At 36.9% G+C, this 18,985-nt stretch overlaps 2 protein-coding genes across 3 annotated transcripts in view; one reads left to right on the forward strand and one right to left on the reverse strand.

Annotated features, from left to right (window-relative positions):
• The window catches only part of UBE2Z (ubiquitin conjugating enzyme E2 Z), a 29,594-nt gene extending 20,459 nt beyond the window's left edge, over positions 1 to 9,135 (forward strand). The window contains exons 6-7 of the mRNA XM_070726506.1: positions 1,394 to 1,484; positions 3,964 to 9,135. Of these exons, the coding sequence (XP_070582607.1) occupies positions 1,394 to 1,484; positions 3,964 to 4,134 (262 nt within the window). The 3' untranslated portion in view covers positions 4,135 to 9,135. The remainder of the gene's footprint in view (positions 1 to 1,393; positions 1,485 to 3,963) is intronic.
• Positions 8,011 to 18,822, reverse strand: SNF8 (SNF8 subunit of ESCRT-II). 2 transcript variants are annotated; one of them, XM_070726507.1, is made up of 8 exons: positions 18,355 to 18,822; positions 15,975 to 16,025; positions 15,397 to 15,535; positions 14,340 to 14,444; positions 13,098 to 13,170; positions 11,472 to 11,613; positions 10,586 to 10,660; positions 8,011 to 10,067 (listed from the first exon to the last, which is right to left on the reverse strand). In XM_070726507.1, the coding sequence occupies exons 1-8, from the start codon at positions 18,406 to 18,408 to the stop codon at positions 9,930 to 9,932; spliced, it is 777 nt and encodes a 258-aa protein (XP_070582608.1). In that variant the 5' UTR covers positions 18,409 to 18,822; the 3' UTR covers positions 8,011 to 9,929. The 2 variants fall into 2 exon arrangements, with proteins under 2 accessions (XP_070582608.1, XP_070582609.1); XM_070726508.1 differs by having other exon boundaries at positions 15,487 to 15,535; positions 18,355 to 18,543.
• Between the last annotated feature and the right edge of the window lie 163 nt (positions 18,823 to 18,985).

An 18,985-nucleotide genomic window follows, 5' to 3' on the forward strand; every position in this document is an offset into this window, starting at 1 on the left:
CCTTTAAAAGATCAGATAATTAGAAAGTCTGTGTTCAGATTTCTTCTTCATAATCTCAGGCCTTTAGCAAAGCTGTTTACTCCCTCTTCATTTAATTTACTCCAGTCATTTAATAGAAATGTACTATTATTGTCAAATTCAATTTTGGCTTCTTAATGGCTGCACCAACAGCTTCACTTTATCATCTTCGTTGTGTTTCCATCCCAAAAAATTCAGAACCATTTACAGAATGTTTGAATGGTTTATATTTTAAGGAATTTATATATGAAATATATTTGTGAGCCTTCAGTGATGAAAGCATTGCCAAAAATATCAGGTTTTTTTTTTCATCTAGTGCTCTCCAAATATATTTACAATAGCCAGGCTGACTGGGAATGCTGAGTATTGCAGTCCATCTGGAGATTACTAGTTCCAGAAATGTTGGTTCAAGTTGTTTTCTGAGACTCTCATGAAAGTGGGTTAATTAATGCAACTAATGCAATTAATAGGAAAATGCAAAGTGCTCCTCTGGTAATAGGTTAATTTCAAATAACAGACTTTTCTTGAGATTATGAAGTTAACGTATTTTGTCAAAACAAAATAAAAGCACAAATCAAACTAGAGATTCATTCACTCCTACTTTATTACTTGTGGTTCTTCAAACCTAGCTCTTGACATGTCTGAATCAGCTTGTTATTCAGTTTGTTATTCTCTAAACCAGGAGTTTGCAACCCCCTGGCGGTGTGAGATGATGATGTTTAGAAGTTTCCCCATTAAAAATTTTTAATATTTTTTTTTTACTTTTGTAAGGGGTATAAGAATATATCAGAAGCATTCTAGGGCTGTGAGGTATAGAAAAGGTTGGGAATCCCTGTTCTAAGCAAGCACAAAATAATAGATTGTTTTAAATTTTCATATAGTAAAGAAGCGACAACTTTGAAGAATGTAATATTACAGATTTTTTTTCTTCGAGTCAACTTTGGAGTATCAGAGTACCATGTAGTAGCACGCTTGTTTTGAATGATAAAATGAGATTCTCAGAATTTTGCCTTTTTATTTATACAAACACAAATAAATACTGAGATGATTTATTTTTTTGAAATAAATTATCTCTGCATAGTGAAAACAATACTTATTGTTTTTACTCTTAGAGAAGAAAGTAGTGTGGTCCATATAGATATTTAGTTATCGTATATGTAATAAATGGCTAAATGAAATAAATAAATGAAAGGCTAGTCTGCCCTTGCACCTAAAGACTTAGGAATATTATGCATACCGGGAGTACCTTGTTGAACAAACTGTTGTTTTGTGTCTGTGCATTTTAAAAAAGCAGTTTTCAAACTGGGCATTAACTCTTTGATGGGGGGAAAACGGCTTTATTGCTGGTGGGTCTCTACTGTTTCTTTTCTACTAGTGGAGTTATGGAGAAGTCCTTCATGGAATATTACGATTTTTATGAGGGGACATGCAAAGAAAGGCTTCACCTCCAAGGACAGTCCATACAGGTAAGGACGAGATAATGGTGTACATGTTGACTGGCAAGGAAGATTTGTTAAAACACTAGCAAATAATTTCTCATCTTCTGATCTGAAGAAATAACTTTATCATTCAGCAGAACTTTTTTCTGAATAGGAATATGAAAATCTGAATTGGAATGCTCATATTATTCAGTGTATCTAGTGGGTCCTAGTGTATTATAAGAAGCAGAACATGATTACGAATAATGGGAAGCAATTTGAATCAGTCTTAGCTTGTTGAACAAGGGGAATCTTCATTCTTTTTTCATATGCTTATGAAAAATAAACCTATCATTTTACCCACCAAATGTATTAAAGGATAAAAATAAAATGCATATAGTCTTTGACTTATAACAAGTCATTTCATGACCATTTGAAATTACAACTGTCAGGTTCAGTTCAGTGTTGACAGACAGTGCTGGAAAAAGTGATTTATGATCATTGCAGCATCACGTGATCAGAACTCAGATGTTTGCAGTACTGCACTTCTAACCACGGCACCACTGTGGCTCAAAACATTATCATAAATTCATAAATTTGTAATTACTTTACAAAACCTATGTTGCAATTATGTTCATGTATTGCCTCCAGGTAGAAAAGTAAAAGGGACTAAATAAGTGCTTTATTGATTATCACATTTCTGGATTATGCTGCTTTAGTTTGAATGCTTTCCTAAACACATGGGAAGTTAGGATAATAAGGAGACAGTTATTGTAAACTTCCTCTCTATTAGCTACTGTCTTTTTCTATCTGGTGTTTTTCTATATATCCAGTCAGATAGAAAAAGACAGTAGCTAATAGAGAAGAAATTTAAAGTAACTTTCTGTCTTTTCTCCTAACATTCCATATGTTTGGGAGGGTTTTTTAATATATGGGTAGAGTTAAGGATGTGATTCTCTCATGTGCACAATTTAGCATTTTGTTACTTTAAAATACAGGATTGTTTCAGTCAAGTGGAACAGAAATTATTATATGATTTCAGGGAATTTTTTCGCAAAGCAAAATTTGCAAAAGTTGCCTGTTCTACAAACAGAAATTAATTTCAAAACACAAGAGAATTTTATGCAGAAGACCAATTCTCTTTTTGTGGCTCCTAGGACTGAGCTGCTAAATGATAGTTGCATGATTGTTGGAAATTAGTGATTCCTTTCCAGCAGTTTTGCAGAACTGTAGCATTTGCCTGAAAATCGGTTTACTGCCTTTTCCAAAATAGGAAAAACTCTGCTTCTTTAAAAAAATATATCAGGACACACACACACACACACACCCTCCAAGGATCATGGTCATATATATATGACATGACTGTTTAGTTTGGACCATTGTTTTTGCTCTTTCCATCATATATAAAATACGAAAAGGTTGGCTCGGCCTCAATATAAAAAGATCTGGTCACTGCATTTTCTGGACTTAGTTTGTTTGGGGATGCTATTTTCTTCACAGAAGAGCTATCACAGGCTTTACATTATTTTTGTACTAATCATATCTTCTCAATGTAAGATCCTAAATGTAGACTGTTGATTTAATACTAATATTGTTCAAAAATTTTGATAGTGACAAGCTCTTTAGTAATTTTAGCCATTGGTTGTTGTTCAGCTTACTGTCCTCTATGCATGCTCCTCTGAAATTTATTGTGCAAGAAATGTTTTGGTGATTTGTTTCTAGGCCATCGCAGCATCTTAAAATGCATGCTGGATATGTACTCAAAGTTCCCATTGAAACTTTCCAAGCTATATTTGGGTTTACGGAATGCCATTGAGGATTCACATCAGGCGTGGGCACAGACTGGCTGGGAATACACAGCATATTATGTACCTTGTGTTTGGGTATTGGTGGCTCAATATGTTGTTTCAACTAAGTCACTGTGGTTATTGTGTAGTTCAATGCATTATGCAAGTTAGTTCAAATAAATCATAGTTAGATTAGCCTTTTCTCTCTCCCAAAAGCTCTACTGCCAGATCTCTTTCTTCCCTCTCTCCTTCTTTGAAGCAACTCAATTTAGAAAGAGCCTAATCTGCAGAGCTTTAGTTTTAAAAAATTCCCTTTTGGGGTAAAGGCAAAAAAATGATTGAACATGCTTGATGCAAGGCAGCAAGGCCAAAACCAGCCCTCAATGTCCAGAACAAATTGTAATCATCCATGCAGAAGAAAACTCTGCTTGAATAAATAGAGGATGTCAGAGATAACATTCTACTGCAGGAGCAAGAATGCAAAAGCAGCTGGGAAATCAGAGCTGGCATCTAAATTAAAGCCTAATTCAGAAATTCTGAACCCACCAATTAGCATTTCACACAGAATTTACATATCTCTTTCCAGTTTTTTTCAAGCGCTCTTCATTTGTTAATGTAATTTAGAGTGAATAGGGAAGAGTAATTTTATTGCCGGAATAATTAACTTGATGGATCCTTCAATCCCTTTTGATTTACTGATCTGCCAATGACCCTGAAATCTGCACTTTCCCCCCTTCCAGGATCCCTTTGGAGAGAAGCGAGGACACTTTGACTACCAGTCCCTTTTAATACGTTTGCAAGGAATCCGGCTGAAGGTTCAGGAGAAGCACCAACAGGAGACTCCAGACATAGACTCAGAAAGCAGCTCTTCCGAAACAGAAACAGACACTCAGGGGAGCATTAAGGTTTAGATGCCTCCCACCTGATTACTTGGGAATCCAAAACGTGAAGGTGGGATCTTCCAACTCCAGGTGCTGTGGAGGACCCTAGAGAGACCTAAACTGTTTAGGTTCCAGAGTGACCACACACGTGGAAAAACAGCCTTTTGTTATCTCCATCAAGCGCTCTGGTACAACCTGTTAAAAGAGCTAAAACTGAACTGGGCTTGTGAGAGGCTGCATTTTAGAAATGACCCTTCCCTCTGCTGGAGACCTCTGAGTGAATCACACACAAACACACACACACACACACTCACACAATTTGGAAAAACCCGTAGGCAAGTTTATGTCTCCCTTTCCACCAATTCTCAAAGAGCATGAGATAAAGCATGGCTTGCTCCTTGTTCCATTGTCCTTGTTTCATAAATGTATTGCATATTCCTAGCACTTCCCTCCCAGCTTGTTTCTACACCTTGATGGGCTCCCTGTAATTGAGTCTATTAAAGCACTTTTTGGCAATTTGTACATCACATCCTATTTCTTCAGATCTGGTGCACTGTAGCTTCCCATTTGGTTTGAAGTTGCCTGTCTTAAAGACAGACCAAAGAAGAAAAATTTCTGTTGAAACTGGGCTTCTTGTTTTGTTTTGTTTTGAAGTTTCCACAGCTTTATTAAATTCTTGTTTTCCTGACTTTCACCCAAGTCCAGGCAGGAAAGGAGTAAAACACAACCCAGGAAAAGAATTTAAATTCATGTTTAAGCCTACTGTGCAAGTCAATCCTCAGCTTTCCAAAGCAAACTTTACTTTACCTCATTTTACTGACCATTTTTAATGGCTCTGAAGGGGGAAAATTTCTCCTTTGGTAAGATTGATATAATTTTGGGGATGAGTTATATATAGTGTGGGAGAAGTAATGATTGCTGGACTAAAGTACAAATAAGTGCAGCAGCAGCAGCAAATTAGCATGTTTATCTGATGTAGCTTTATCTTCCATGCTTTATTTTTGGGAGGCAGGGAGAACATACATAGGAGTTTTGTGATGGGGAAAGAAGAAATATGTTCAATGTCTCTATAAGCCTGGGGAATAGATTGTTTTAACTATCCAGTCAAAGGATAAGGTCTTATTTTAATAAGAATTTATTGAACCTGAAATATGGAGTCACACGGTAATGGGTGAGTTTTTCTATAAAATTTATCATAACTCCATTCTTCCTGATTGCATCTATGATACCGAAAAAGTTCCAGATTTTTTAAAGGGGGAGGGTTTAATGTAGGAATTTAAACTCTTTTTAGAGTAAATCCAGAAAGCACTTTTATAACTGGTTCTAACTAAGCTTTTAGAAAATTGGAGGAATTGGTGTTAATTATTGATGCACATGTGATATCAAGCAGAAGCTATTCTATAGGAAAGACTGTATTCAGCCATCAGCCTACTAATGTACAGGGTTCCATGCTTGTACCTGCCATATATCTCCGTTCCCCTTTAAACATCCTGTACGTACATAGGAAGTATCTTTCCAGCTGTTCTTGAACTTCCTTTGTATATAAGAGATGGCATTCTGCTGCTTTGGGTATTGGAAAAATCAATTACACCTAAGAACAAAGTAGAATTGTTTCTCTGTCTTTCCACTCCCCCCAAAAGAATCTATTCAAGGGGATATGAATAGCTGGTGGTATCTAAAAAACCCACACATTGCAATACAAGTTTACATGTAGATGCCTTGTAAAAGGGAAGGCCTCAAGAGGCAAATTTTATCATGTTCATTTTAATTTCTCTAAATGTGATCCAACAAAAGTCAGATTTACTCATTCTCTTCTCACTTCCCTCAAAATCAAAGGGATGTAATTTTAAGTCCTGCTGGAATCAGTGAGACCGAGGCCTTATGCACTCTGTGCCAACTGAATACATTTGGCTATTCACTAGGGCTAGAAGTGCTTCTGGATTAGAGCACGATGATTTCAAGGCATCTTAACTCCAGATGCATGTTGGCTGTTGGAAGTATTGCATACATTTCTTAAAACAAAACATGAAAAATGCCTTATGTGATTTTTTTTTCATGTGGCTCGCATGTGGGTGTAAGAAAAAAGGAATCTGATTTTGTAGCTGCCCATAATTATCTGTCTTCTGAACGTTTCCATTTTAAGAAGTGACAATCCTAGATGACTGATCTAGACAAATGTTAGTGACATAATTTTAGATCTAACAAGCTTAAGAAAAAAAAATGAAACATGCACAAGGGTCTTCAAATAAAGAAACCTTGTTTATATTCAGTTGTACATAAGGGGTGGGGTTTTTTGGTGCAATAAAGTTTGTTTTGGCAGGATCTAGAGTTCAACTGTTGTGTCTGAAATGTAAAACTGCTACCTACCATAAAGCATGTTACAAAGACTGAAAGAACAACTATCTAAATATACTTAATGTACGCTATTTCTCCAGCATCATTACCAGATCTACAATGATGGAATTTCCTACTGGAAGCTAGTTGGTTTTGTTCCGACCTATGATCTTGAAAAGCAGTAGAGATAAGAGAATAATCCTAAGCAGGCATCCTAAAGAACTCCAATTATAAAATCCAGAGGACATAAGAAATTAGACGTAACCGATGTTCTCAGGACAGCCTATAAACACTAAATGACTTGGTGCATCCATTCCCAAAGGGCTCCCAAAAATCATGTGGCAAAAAAGAAGGAAAATACAGACCTGGATAATAATCATCTGAACTTAAAAATATATGAAATGGAAGCACCTTTTAGATGTGAATTCAGAAAAATTGTCCAGAAATACATTGAGCCACAATGCTTTCCTAAGCAAATTGCAAAATTGTTTCACATACTATTCAAAGCCATAATGCAAGTTTGGTTTTGGCTAATTAAATAGGTTTTCCTAGCTAGGTTCTGGAAGGACTTGAATGGGTTGCACAAGAGAAAGGAAAAAAGCCCTCTAACCTCCTGCCATTCACTCTCATTTTGCCAGTAGCTGTCGCTAGCATTTGCAAGCACTGAACAAGAAGTGACTGGCTGCCTTTCCCTTTCTATTTGTGAGCGCATAGAATTTGACTCCCTATCCATTCCTTTCACTTCATGCTCCACATTATACACAATATTTGCATGTGGGTATGTGAATCTATGTTTAATATTCAAGGAGGTATCCTATATACATTCCTGCTTAAAACTAAGTCTTGTGGTAGGAATTATCGGTAGTAAAGAAATTTAGGATTATACTGTTTGGCTGCCGTGCATGTATACCTGAAATTGCTCTGGAATGCAACTTTCTCCAGAATAAACACAGAACTGTGTTTGCAAAGGCAATAAAGTGGTGCTCCAGAGGCTTCAGGCAATCACAATGAAAGAAATCCATGCCATCAATACTCGAGTAGATATGTGGTATTTTTTTTAAAAAAGGCTTAATAAATAGTGTTCCAGATACCAATCACTGGTTGCAAACTTTTTAGGGAATAGAAGGAAAATATGCTAAATAGGTTCCAGTAATGTTACGTATTGCTTCTTTTTATGACACAAGTTAAGCTCAGTGTGTGTCTAAGGCACTCAGTGTCTTAAGATGCTGACTTGTCGATCAGAAAGATCGCCAGTTCAACAGTTTGGATCCCTAGTGCTGCATAAGTGAGCTCCTTACTTGTCCCAGCTTCTGCCAACCTAGCAGTTTGAAAGCATGTAAAAATGCAAGTAGAAAAATAGGGACCACCTGTGCTGGGAAAGTAACAATGTCCATGCGTCTTCGGCATCTAGTCAGGCTGACCACAACGATGTATTTGGACAGCACTGGCTCTTTGGCTTTGAAACAAGAGATGAACACTGCCCCCTAGAATCAGGAACAGCTAGCACATATGTGGAAAGATAACCTTTACCTTTTAAAGCTCAATCACAAATAAGGAATTGAAGCATCAGACTTTTATCAAGTTTGTTTTTTTTATAGTTTCCAAGACAAGCAACCAGATGTACAGTGCATTGACTGCAAGCAAATATTGGCTAATCTGAATCCTGAAAAAATATAAGGCATTTGGAAACCATATATTCCAACCTGAAAAATAAAAGTTCTATTTCAAAAAAGTTGTGCACGAAAATGGCTTTTTGTACATTTTGGATAACAAGAAAAATGCCCAAAACACTGATCTGCTTGGTTAATAAATTAATCTTCAAAATTAATGTGAAATTTCCTACATTGGAAGTATTAATTTTGCATTCAAAATAAAGAGTTTACTATTCATTTTATTGCCAATGTTCTATCAGTATTGTTTTACCTCTTGATAGGATATTCTGGGGGATTTTTCTTTACTAAAAAAAAAGTAAAATGTAGCTTTAGATTGAGTTCCTGCACTATAGTATGACTTTGTCCAGTGGGAAGTCATTAGCATCTTCTAGATAAACAGCTGTCTATTTATAACCTCAACACCATCCGATGGGGTATCAATCTACAGCAGGCCAACTCTGCACATAAATTATTCCCAATAAATTTTCCCTTGTATTTTGTATGAAGTCATAAGATTATTCTTAGGATGTTAAAGGAAGCAGTTTCTTTTTTCATGTGACATGATTTGTGAATATAGCTACAGAAAACTCTTTACCGGGCTAAGTGTAACTTTTTGGTCATGATTACCGTGTTTTCCCGAAAATAAGACATACCCTGAAAATAAGCCCTCCTTTGAAAACAAGCCCTCCCCAAAAATATTTAAACCCATGTGCAGCCAGTCCCCATCATTTCTTCTGGTTAGGGTTAGGAAGACAGAGCTGGAAATCAGGTAAGACAGCAAGAGCCCAGTCTTGCTCCATCCGCCCCAAAATAATAAGCCCCCCCCAAAAAATAAGGCCAAGTGCTTATTTTATTTCAAAAAATATATATGACAGGATCTTATTTTCAGGGAAACACAGTAGTAAGTCCTCAAATAAGTTTTATCCTGTTGTTTTTTGTATCCATGAATTATATTCAGAACATAACCTTGTTATTTTATGGAAATCAGTAAGACTTCAATGTAGTCAATGGTTTTTCAAATGTCAATAAAGTTTTATATCCACAACATGAAGTTTAAGACGCTTTATGAATTTCAATTTTGTATGTGCACTGCACAAATATGGAAGGGTATATTTACTGTTTACAGATTTCAACATGCTAAGGCACAACATGGTTACGGTTGTAAAGGTATATTTTCACACAGTATCTCAGGTCAGAGGAACCCTGACTGCCTGAATGGCTGAAATTGGACTAAGCATTACCTATGACTTTCTAAACTGTCTTTCCAGATACTCTTGCTTTTTAAAAAAAAAAAAAAGAAAGAAATTGTGGAAACCTCCAATAACACATAAGTTGGAAATAACAATAATATTAGTTTGGTCCTTTACCCAAAATCTAAGTAGCAATAAAGAAGTCCTCCTGTTTCATCATACAGAAACAGACTTACACAGAACTCTTTACAAGTGAAGGGATTCAGCAGGTATATACCTCAGTCAATATACTAAACAATCTTGGGATAAGCAAATGAAAAAAAATCAAACAGTTTTAGCATCTGATCTCAGTCCTCATTGTAAACATTTATAATAACTGGGGGAGGGGAGGGAGGTTACAATTTTGGACAGATTCCCTCCTGCTGTCTCATCCCCATTACAAGAACCAGAAACTTGCTAATGAAATAAAAATCTTCATTTGGCAGAAATCCACATTTAGTATCAAACACATGCTGAAATTAGCTATTAGCAAAGCAGAAATTTTCTTATATTTTAAGATCCAAGGTAATAACTACTGTTCAGTGTTACCATACTAATAATCAGCAATCGACCTAATTCCGTGTTCAGTCATTACACATCTTTGATACTGTCAAGGTAAAGCTTCCTTTGCTTCTTCGGGTGTTATTTCCTGAGAGTACAGTTCTGTAAAGAGGGCAGGTAGCCAGTACTGTGGCTCTCCTGGAGCTTGAGTATCAAGCCAGGCCATCCCTTCCTTCAGCAAATGATCCTTGTTGGGGAAGAAAAGAGAACAAAAAAATAGTAATCAAACGCAAGTGGACAAACTGTCATAGGTATTGATCATGTTTAGTGATCATGAAATACTGGCTCATAGTTGGGATAAAAGATGGGAACAACAGATAGAATGAAATGCCAAATAGGGAAAATTTCATAATTATAAACACCTTGACATAATGCAAAGCTCAGCAGCCTTTTTTATGCCACTGAGTCATCTCAAGCATATTACATTTTTTTTAAAAGTAGAAAAAGCCTATTCTTTTATATATCAATGATCTTGCCCAAAATGTCATGGCCTTGGTGGTTGCCTAGAAACAAGAAAGATTTCAAGAACAAATACTAAAATATTACACAATGTAGTGTGATGCTGGTCCCATTAATTATTTGAACAAACAAGATGCCACATGAGGATTCTGCAAATATTATCAGCCTCTGGAGAAAACAATATTTCCAACTTTTTAAAAATCTGAATTTAGGCAGTTTTGTTATATGTCCAAATTACTGACATACCAGCACTTGCTTGGCTCGTTCCATTTCCCACTTTAAACTGGACTTGATTTCACTTATAGTCACATACCCCTTTTTCTGAAATTAAGAATGAAAAAAATAGGATTTCAGTACATTTGTTAAGGGAGAAAAAGAATGCATTAAAAAGGAGAATAAAATACATTCAGTGACTGCTGTTTGGGAGGAGATATACCAAAAGCAGAACATGTGCTCTGCATGCCCAAACATCAAATAATATCCTAATATCTTTGATTTAAAATTAATTTTAGGGGGGGAAAATCCTTACCAGTTTTTTCCTAATGAAACTACGAGGAATCAGTTTCATACAAAATGGCACTTACTCAAGATTCTTCACAGAATTCTAAAATCTGACTGGGAAAAAAACAGCTAAGACTGAAATGGGCATGTTGAAGAAAGGAACTGTTCTGCTCATATGCTGGCTAATAGGAAACATACATGTTTGTTCTTTGCTTAGCATGACATTGAATAGAGATTTGAATAATCTATGATTTGTTTAGGGCAATAAAACAGTTTGAAATAAGTTTGGTATTGACTTATTTACTGTGGCTTCAATGTGATGTGCTTAAATGCATTCATCCTAAATATGTTTCGCAACTAACTTTTTTATTTTTAATAAACACATAGGACCCTTTACTGATTGACACTGTAGCATGCAAAAAGGGAGGGTTAATTCTTCTCTCCCCAAACTAGATTATACACTCCCTGAATTTATTTCCCCTGTTGTAGTTCTTATTCAAATCTCCAATTCAGAATCAATAACACATGTTTACTTTCATGCTAAATTTTAAAAAGTTTCCATAACTGGCTAAATCAAAATAAATCTCCACATTCATGATTCCATTCCCGCATTCTTTTCTAGTATAGGCACCTCAGCATGCTGTATCACAACAGTGTGATCCATGTTTAGTTCAGCTGGCACAGACTGAATCAGGTATGTCCCACCAACAGGAAGAATCCCAAAGCCATTTCCTAAAACTTTCAGCTTCTTAATTGCTCGGATAAGGTCATCTCTGTAAAAATCAGGAGAAGGAAAAAAAGGCACGAATAGCAGAAATTTTCAACTACAGTGTTCCCTCAATTTTCGCAGGTTCGAACTTTGCGGAACGTCTATACCACGGTTTTTCAAAAATATTAATTAAAAAATACTTTATGGTTTTCCCCCCCTATACCACGGTTTTTCCCACCCGATGATGTCATATGTCATTGCCAAATTTCATCTGCCTTTAAAAAACATTTTTTTAAATAAACTTTAATAAATAAACATGGTGAGTAATAATCTAAATGGTTGCTAAGGTAATGGGAAATTGTAAATTTAGGAGTTTAAAGTGTTAAGGGAAGGCTTGGGATAGTGTTCAAAGCCAAAAATAGTGTATTTACTTCCGCATCTCTACTTCGCGGAAATTCGACTTTCACGGGCGGTCTCGGAACGCATCCCCCGCGAAAATCGAGGGAACACTGTATTTCCAAAGCAATACATTTCAATTCATCAAAATCACTGAATTTAAATAAACAGAAAATTCCACTGGGAAATGCAGAGTGAAATCCCCAACAATCACAGCATTTGGATGGTGTGCCAACAGACTCAAACTCAACCCCGATAAGATGGAGTGGCTGTGGGTTTTGCCTCCCAAGGACAATCCCACCTGTCCGTCCATCACCCTGGGGAGGGGGGAATAAACAAATAACTAAATAAATAAATAAATAAATTTGTGTCAAAGCCTATGCACAAAAAGACAAATTCCTAACCTTATGATTATAAAGATGTTAGGAAGTCAATGTGGACCCTCAATATTCAAACAATGGCAAAATAATATTTGCAGTGAAATAGAATGAGCTTAGAATTTGTATAACTTCCTAATGTTAGAGAAAGGGGAGCTGTTCAAGGTGTCTTTTTGAGAACTCCTTCAAATTTTACTTTATTCGTTCGTTCGTTCATTCATTCATTCATTCATTCATTCATTCATTCATTCATTAGATTTGTATGCCGCCCCTCTCCATAGACTACTACTTCCCATATATTAACTGTTGTATTGCTTTCCTGGGAAAGATCTTGAGCATTACTGTCTTCCTTTTGAGGAGAAGGCGCAAATGATTTTCATGGATCTCATAGCTGTTGTTCTTGTTTCTGAAACCTCTGTTCTTCTGTTTTAATATGCCTAGTATCTGTCAGTCTGTTTGGAAGGTATCTTGTATATAACTTACTCCCTATGTCAATAAATCTTAAAGATACAAATATAGTCTTAAAGTTGCTAGGCTTGAAAAGCAACTGTATGCATAACTGGTACAACAAAGTATTCCTTTTGATACAATATATTGGAACTATAGCTCAACATGAAAACTTGGTCACATGAAAATACTGTGGTCACATCTAATAATGTTAACCATAATAATTATGGTGAACATAATCAACTATTACCATATCCTGTATTATTTTTTCATTAATTGTTAAATTATACTCTTCCACAAAAATTATAGTCATGAATGCATCACTTACTGGCTAACATCTTGAGCAAACTTTCCTCTTCCTTTGAGCACTTGTTGATGGAGTTCATCCAATATTATTAATCCTAGAGGGAAAAGGGAAACAAGAGGCAGATTGTAACAACAGTTGAACCCTCCAAAGATTTTGTAAATTAAAACTGTAATTATATAAACCAATTTCCCTCAGGTTGCTGCCATCTGTGCATGTCAGGACTGTAATCACATAAAACATACATACATACATACATACGTACATACATACATATGTGTGTGTGTGTGTGTGTGTGTCTAGGATTGCAATGCGATCTTTTTTAAAAAAGAGCTTGAGAATCATAACGTCATGTTATATGCCTCTAAAGCAGGCACAGTCAAAATTCTCAACGTTTTAGGGAGAAAAATATCTCTTAATCCTGCAAACAAAGTCCTATCCACTCTGGAGGTCTTTAAAAGAGCTGTTGGACTGCACATAAGTGTACTCATCTTGATTTAGCAGAATGTGTGAAAAAGAGTATAGATATGCGTAAAATGTTTAAGGATGCTCTCTCAAATTAAGTGTCTCTAAAGGCAGAAAGAGATTACTTGGTAGCAAAAGATTTTGTACTTGTAAATTATGGAATTGGAATTAACTTCTTAATTATTACAGAATATACTGAATTGTTAATATTTCTAAAAGATAGCATTCATATATCCAGGAAGTTAGGAGCTCTAATAATCACAAAAGTGTATTACAGGTAGTCCTCAATTTACAATCACAATGATAACTAGTGACCCTGGGGCACTGTAGCCATCATAAATATGAACCAGTTACTAAGCATTTGAATTTTGATTATGTGACCATGAGGATTCTGCAATGGTTGTAAGTGGGAGAAACAGTCATAAATAATTTTTTTCAATGCCGTTATAACTTTGAACAGTCACTAAATGAACTGTTGCAAGTTGAAGACTCCCTATATTACAGAGATAAGCAATGAAAGTGGGATTAGGAATTGTAATTTAGAATAGGAGTAACATATCACAATAGGAGGGGGAAATGAACTTTCATTTGAATTTTAAGAGGGGGGAGATAATGAGAATATGGGAATCTCCCATTCTCTTAACATTGCAGAAAAACAAAAAAGATCTAAGAAACACATTAACTTGATTGGAGGAGATGGGTGGGAATGGAAGCTGAAGGCCTCCTATATGTAGAACATTTTATTAATGAAATTCATCAGCAGAAAGTTGGGGCCTGCATTGAATTACTGAATAGTGTTACCTCCATTTCTGTGCTTTAGAGCCAAGCAGACTTCAATAATCTGGACACCCAGCTCATAGTAGAAATCTCCAACACCCAACATTTCTGACCAGAATCCTTTACCAGCTAAAAAAAAAAAGTTATTTTAGTAGAAGAGAGGGAAGAGTTATGCATTTTCTCAAAAGGAGGAGAAGACATTCCTCTCCTCACCAAAGCCTCCTAGTCCTTAAAGAGAAATTATGACTGCCTTTCTTTATGCTTCATAAACTGTTTGCTATCTAATACTGATCCATTTCCTTGCTGATCCATTTCCTCTTTTATTTTCATTTCCTACTGAAACAGGCCAAGACAGAACGGTTTACTTTCTGCCAATGACAACAAGTAATTATCTATGTGAATAGAAACTGAAGACTACTCATATTTGTGGACTGATGTACTAGCCCAGTGATGGCGAACCCGTGGCACGAGTGCCACAGGTGACATGCGGAGCCATATCTGCTGGCATACGAGCTGTTGCCCTAGCTCAGCTCCAACATGCATGTGGGTGCCGGCCAGCTGATTTTTGGCTCACACAGAGGCTCTGGGAAGATGTTTTTGGCTTCCAGAGAGCCTCCGGGGGAATGTGGGAGGGTGTTTTTATCCTCTCCTGGCTCCAGGGAAGCCTTTGGAGCCGAAGTTGGGAAGCAGGCCATTTCTGGCCTCCAGAGGGCCTACAGCAGGGTGGGGGAAGCTGTTTTCGCCCTCTCTAGGTATTGAATTATGGGGGTGGGCATTCGTGCATGAGCGATAGCGCACACCCATGGTCTTTCGGCACCCGAGGAAGAAAAGGTTTGCCATCACTGTACTAGGCTATTCTAGAGATTTCCCATTGGCTAAAAAAGCTTTAAGACTATCTCTTTATTCTAATTTTTGTTGGCTATAAATAACAGACAATTTTTATATCTAAAGCATAGAGAAGACCAGATATTGTTTAATTCCCAATATCTGCAGCTAACTGAGAAATGCTAGGTGTATTCAACCACAACTGAAGAGCTATGATTCCCCCATCAAAGTTTTCCACAACTTCCCCATTGCTTACAGGCTAGTGGATCAACACCAATTGTTGCACACATATTTTGGAACTGGACTCTGAACTCAGGATTTTTACGGATTTCTTGTTTGTGCTTACTAGCAAACTCTTCTAGGTTACTTTTAAATGTCTCCAGCTGCTTAGACATCTGTAAATGTATTTGAAAAAGATAATAGAGCAACAAAATTAGCTGGTTCAAAATACTACAACAGATTCTTTTAAACAATTTTCCACACAAGACAACATATTGCCCAACATTGTGAATACTTCAGTTAAAATATAAATGTTCAAAACATCAGTTTAATTCAATGAATCATCAAACCTAAGCAACAATCTACTGAGAATGATCGAAATTTATAGAAAGTTTTAGTTTAAATATTAGTATCACACATTTTCTACATGGAACTTTTCTAGCATTTTCTCCAAGCTGCTGATATTATTGATCATTTCAATACTGTTGTAACCAAGTTCCATAAATTATAAGCACATTTTGTATAGAAGCTTAGAGTTACAGCTTAATGCTTGGAATCAGAGCTACAGATATCCTTCCAATTCCAAAAACAAATGTAGGCATTTTCTTATCTTACCTGGGCTAACTGATCTTCAGCCAAAACTGTCCCACGTTCTTTATATTTGGCCTACGAAAAGAAATCATTAATTTTTAATATTGATAATTTTATTCATATTATGATTGTGCTATTCATATTGATTCTTAGTGATCACTTAGATTTTCTCCATGACATATTTTGATATTGAAGGTTTACTTTTTTGTTATCAGGTGAGAATATTCTTTTCCATAAATATTTTGTAAAAGGCTCTATTAACTATGTTTGCACAACATATTAAATCATAACCATAGTTTAAAAACAGAGCAGCTATGTTCATGTAATATGCTGAGCTAGGACAAACAAACCACATTGTGAGTGTCTGGAAAGGGAATTATTCACAAGTGGCAACTAGAGCCGTAAGATCAGTTCTATAATTTCTCCTCCACCATGTTCCTATGAGGAACAAATTAATAATTGTTCCTTTAAAAACCATACCGGACAGGCCAATTCCTTATGAAAGAAGTCATTCTGAAGAGAATTTGTAGCCATGCCATATCAAACTTTTAAAAGCCAGATTAAAAACAACATGAATTGCACAGGGAATATTGGAAACCAATGTAGGGCCCATAACACAGATATAAAGTATCTACAGGAGCTTTAACTCACAACCAGTCACTGCATTTTATCCAATTGCAGTTTGCAAGTGGTTTTCAAAAATAGCCTTATATAAAATGTATGATCCACCTTCCCCAGGGCCATTGGCTCCAGCCAATGTATGAGATTCAATTGTAGCATCTAACCAACCTTGGCTGATCTCAAAAACCCAAACAAGAATAGACTTGGTTAGAACATAGATGGAAAACTTTAGGAAAGGTCAAAGCTATAAGTTTCCCTAAGAGTTGCAAACATCTGGGAAAAAAATTAAGGCATCAGGAATTGACCTCTACTTAAGGTGGTAAATATTCTGGTAAATCCAGCCATACATTGTTTTAGGATGTACCACAAAATATTGATAATGGTTAGAAAACAGATGTTTATTTTAAAAGTCACTTCAGAATCTCTTTTCTGCAAGGCAAAGCTAAGTAAGGGATTGCCTGCCCCCACATGCTGGCAGAAAAGACTACTGTGGAGCTCATCAACCAAGAATGTGGGATCAGGGAAAAGAGCCTTTTCTGACACAATCCCTGGCTCTTTGGAACATCTTACTGAAGGAGATGAGGTCTGTCCCCATCCTTCTGGCATTCAAGGAATGTATTAAAACTTGCTTATGTTGGATTGCATGGGGCCTTGAAGGATAAGCTCTTGGCTGGAGATAGCTACTGTAACAACAGAAAAGTCATAATCACATTCTGCTCTAAACCTGTGGTTCTCAAGTTTATTTATTTATTTATTTATTTATTTATTTATTTATTTATTACTTGGATTTGTATGCCGCCCCTCTCCGAAGACTCGGGGCGGCTCACAACATGTAGAAACAAATCATAAGTAATCAAACAATTTAAAATTTTAAAGATTTAAAAAAACCCATATACTAACAGACACACACACAAGCATACCATATATAAATTAAACGTGCCCAGGGGGAGATGTTTCAATTCCCCCATGCCTGACGGCAAAGGTGGGTTTTAAGAAAGTTCCTTTTAATTATTTGTAATTTCAATCTGTTCTTATACCTGCAATAGTTTTTACATCCATATTTTTTGTGTGGCAAGCCACTCAATCACCTCAGACCATGAGGCGAGCAGCATATTTATTGACAAATAAATTTGATAAAATATCAGTCCTTCCTCAAAGTATGGATCAGAGCCTCGGTGGTGCAGTGGTTAGAGTGCAGTACTGCAAGCTACTTCACCGGCTGCCAGCAGTTTGACAGATTGAATCTCACCAGGCTCAAGGATGACTCAGCCTTCCATCCTTCCAAGGTTGGTAAAATTAGGACCCAGATTGTTGGGAGCAATATGCTTACTCTCTGTAAACCACTTAGCGATGGGTGTAAAGGACTTTGAAGCAGTATATAAGTCTAAATGCCATTGCTATCATTAATAGAGGAAAATAGATGTAAACATTTTCAGAGATAAATAACAAATGCATAGTGGACTAACTTTCCAGAACTGAGAAATGAATAAGAAAGAAAGAAAAATTAGTTAAGAAATTCCACCAGCTAATTTCTAGCGCTTTACTGAAGAGGAATAATACCTCTGGGCATGTGTAAAGTATCTCCCCCACACCCATCTAGTCCCTTTACAACCCCGACCCAGGCCTCCTTGCCACTTGAATAGGCGAGTTCCCAGAGGCGGAAAAGCCCCACCAGAAAACTCCCAGCACTTTTGCCCAGGAAGGGAAAATCTTTTTTCTTTCTCCTAGAAAGGAAAAGAGAGGAAAGAGGGACTTCACTCTCCTCTGAAGGAGAGGACCTCACCTCTGCCAACTTTTTTTTGGCGATGGCGCCGGCCCCCACGCCCCGGCGGTGCATCTCTTGCCCGGGGGTGGGGAAGGGAGAAGGAGAAAAACAGCCTTTCGGATCCGAGCTGTTGGCCGAGAAAGGCAGCACTGGAGGCGACTGACAGTAGAACTAACCCTGTCCCTCTCCACTGCGTCATCGGCAGGCGACAAAAGCAGGAAGTGCGCCTGGGTTGATAATTTCCTTCTATTCTCATTGCTCTGACAAAGAAGGGAGCCGTTTGACTCGAAGAGTAGCGGCGTGTGGGGGGAGTTTAATTCGGCTTTATTTGTCTGATCCCGAAATCCTAAAAAGGGGAACGGGGATTAAAAGAAAGAAATCTTCGCCAAAGCTGTTGCGACCTCTTCAACCAACTTCCTCTCAATCTTTTGCTGTCTAGATTAGAGGCACTGGACTGCAGCTCCCATGATGCACAACCTCCCGTGTGGGCGGGGACCTGTCGCAGCCCTGGTGGACGTCAGCCGAGGAAGGATGTTCAGATCGATAATAGACACGCTTTCGGGTCAATCAAAATTAGCCCGAAATTAGCCATGATAATAATGTAATGAATGACCAAGTGTCAAAATTACACAGCTAAGAAAGAGATTTT

The sequence above is a fragment of the Erythrolamprus reginae genome, chromosome Z (genome assembly GCF_031021105.1).
Source record: "Erythrolamprus reginae isolate rEryReg1 chromosome Z, rEryReg1.hap1, whole genome shotgun sequence".
Taxonomy (NCBI): domain Eukaryota; kingdom Metazoa; phylum Chordata; class Lepidosauria; order Squamata; family Dipsadidae; genus Erythrolamprus; species Erythrolamprus reginae.

What these genes read in the sequence shown, in the direction of transcription:
- SNF8 (XM_070726507.1), bottom strand. Translation starts at nt 18,408, where the DNA reads ATGCACCGCCGGGGCGTGGGGGCCGGCGCCATCGCCAAAAAAAAGTTG. An exon ending in TCTAAAGCACAGAAATGGAG is followed by an intron (nt 13,171 to 14,339) that starts GTAACACTATTC and finishes TTTTCCCTCTAG; the next exon opens with GATTAATAATATTGGATGAA. An exon ending in TTTGCTCAAGATGTTAGCCA is followed by an intron (nt 11,614 to 13,097) that starts GTAAGTGATGCA and finishes TGATTTTTACAG; the next exon opens with AGATGACCTTATCCGAGCAA.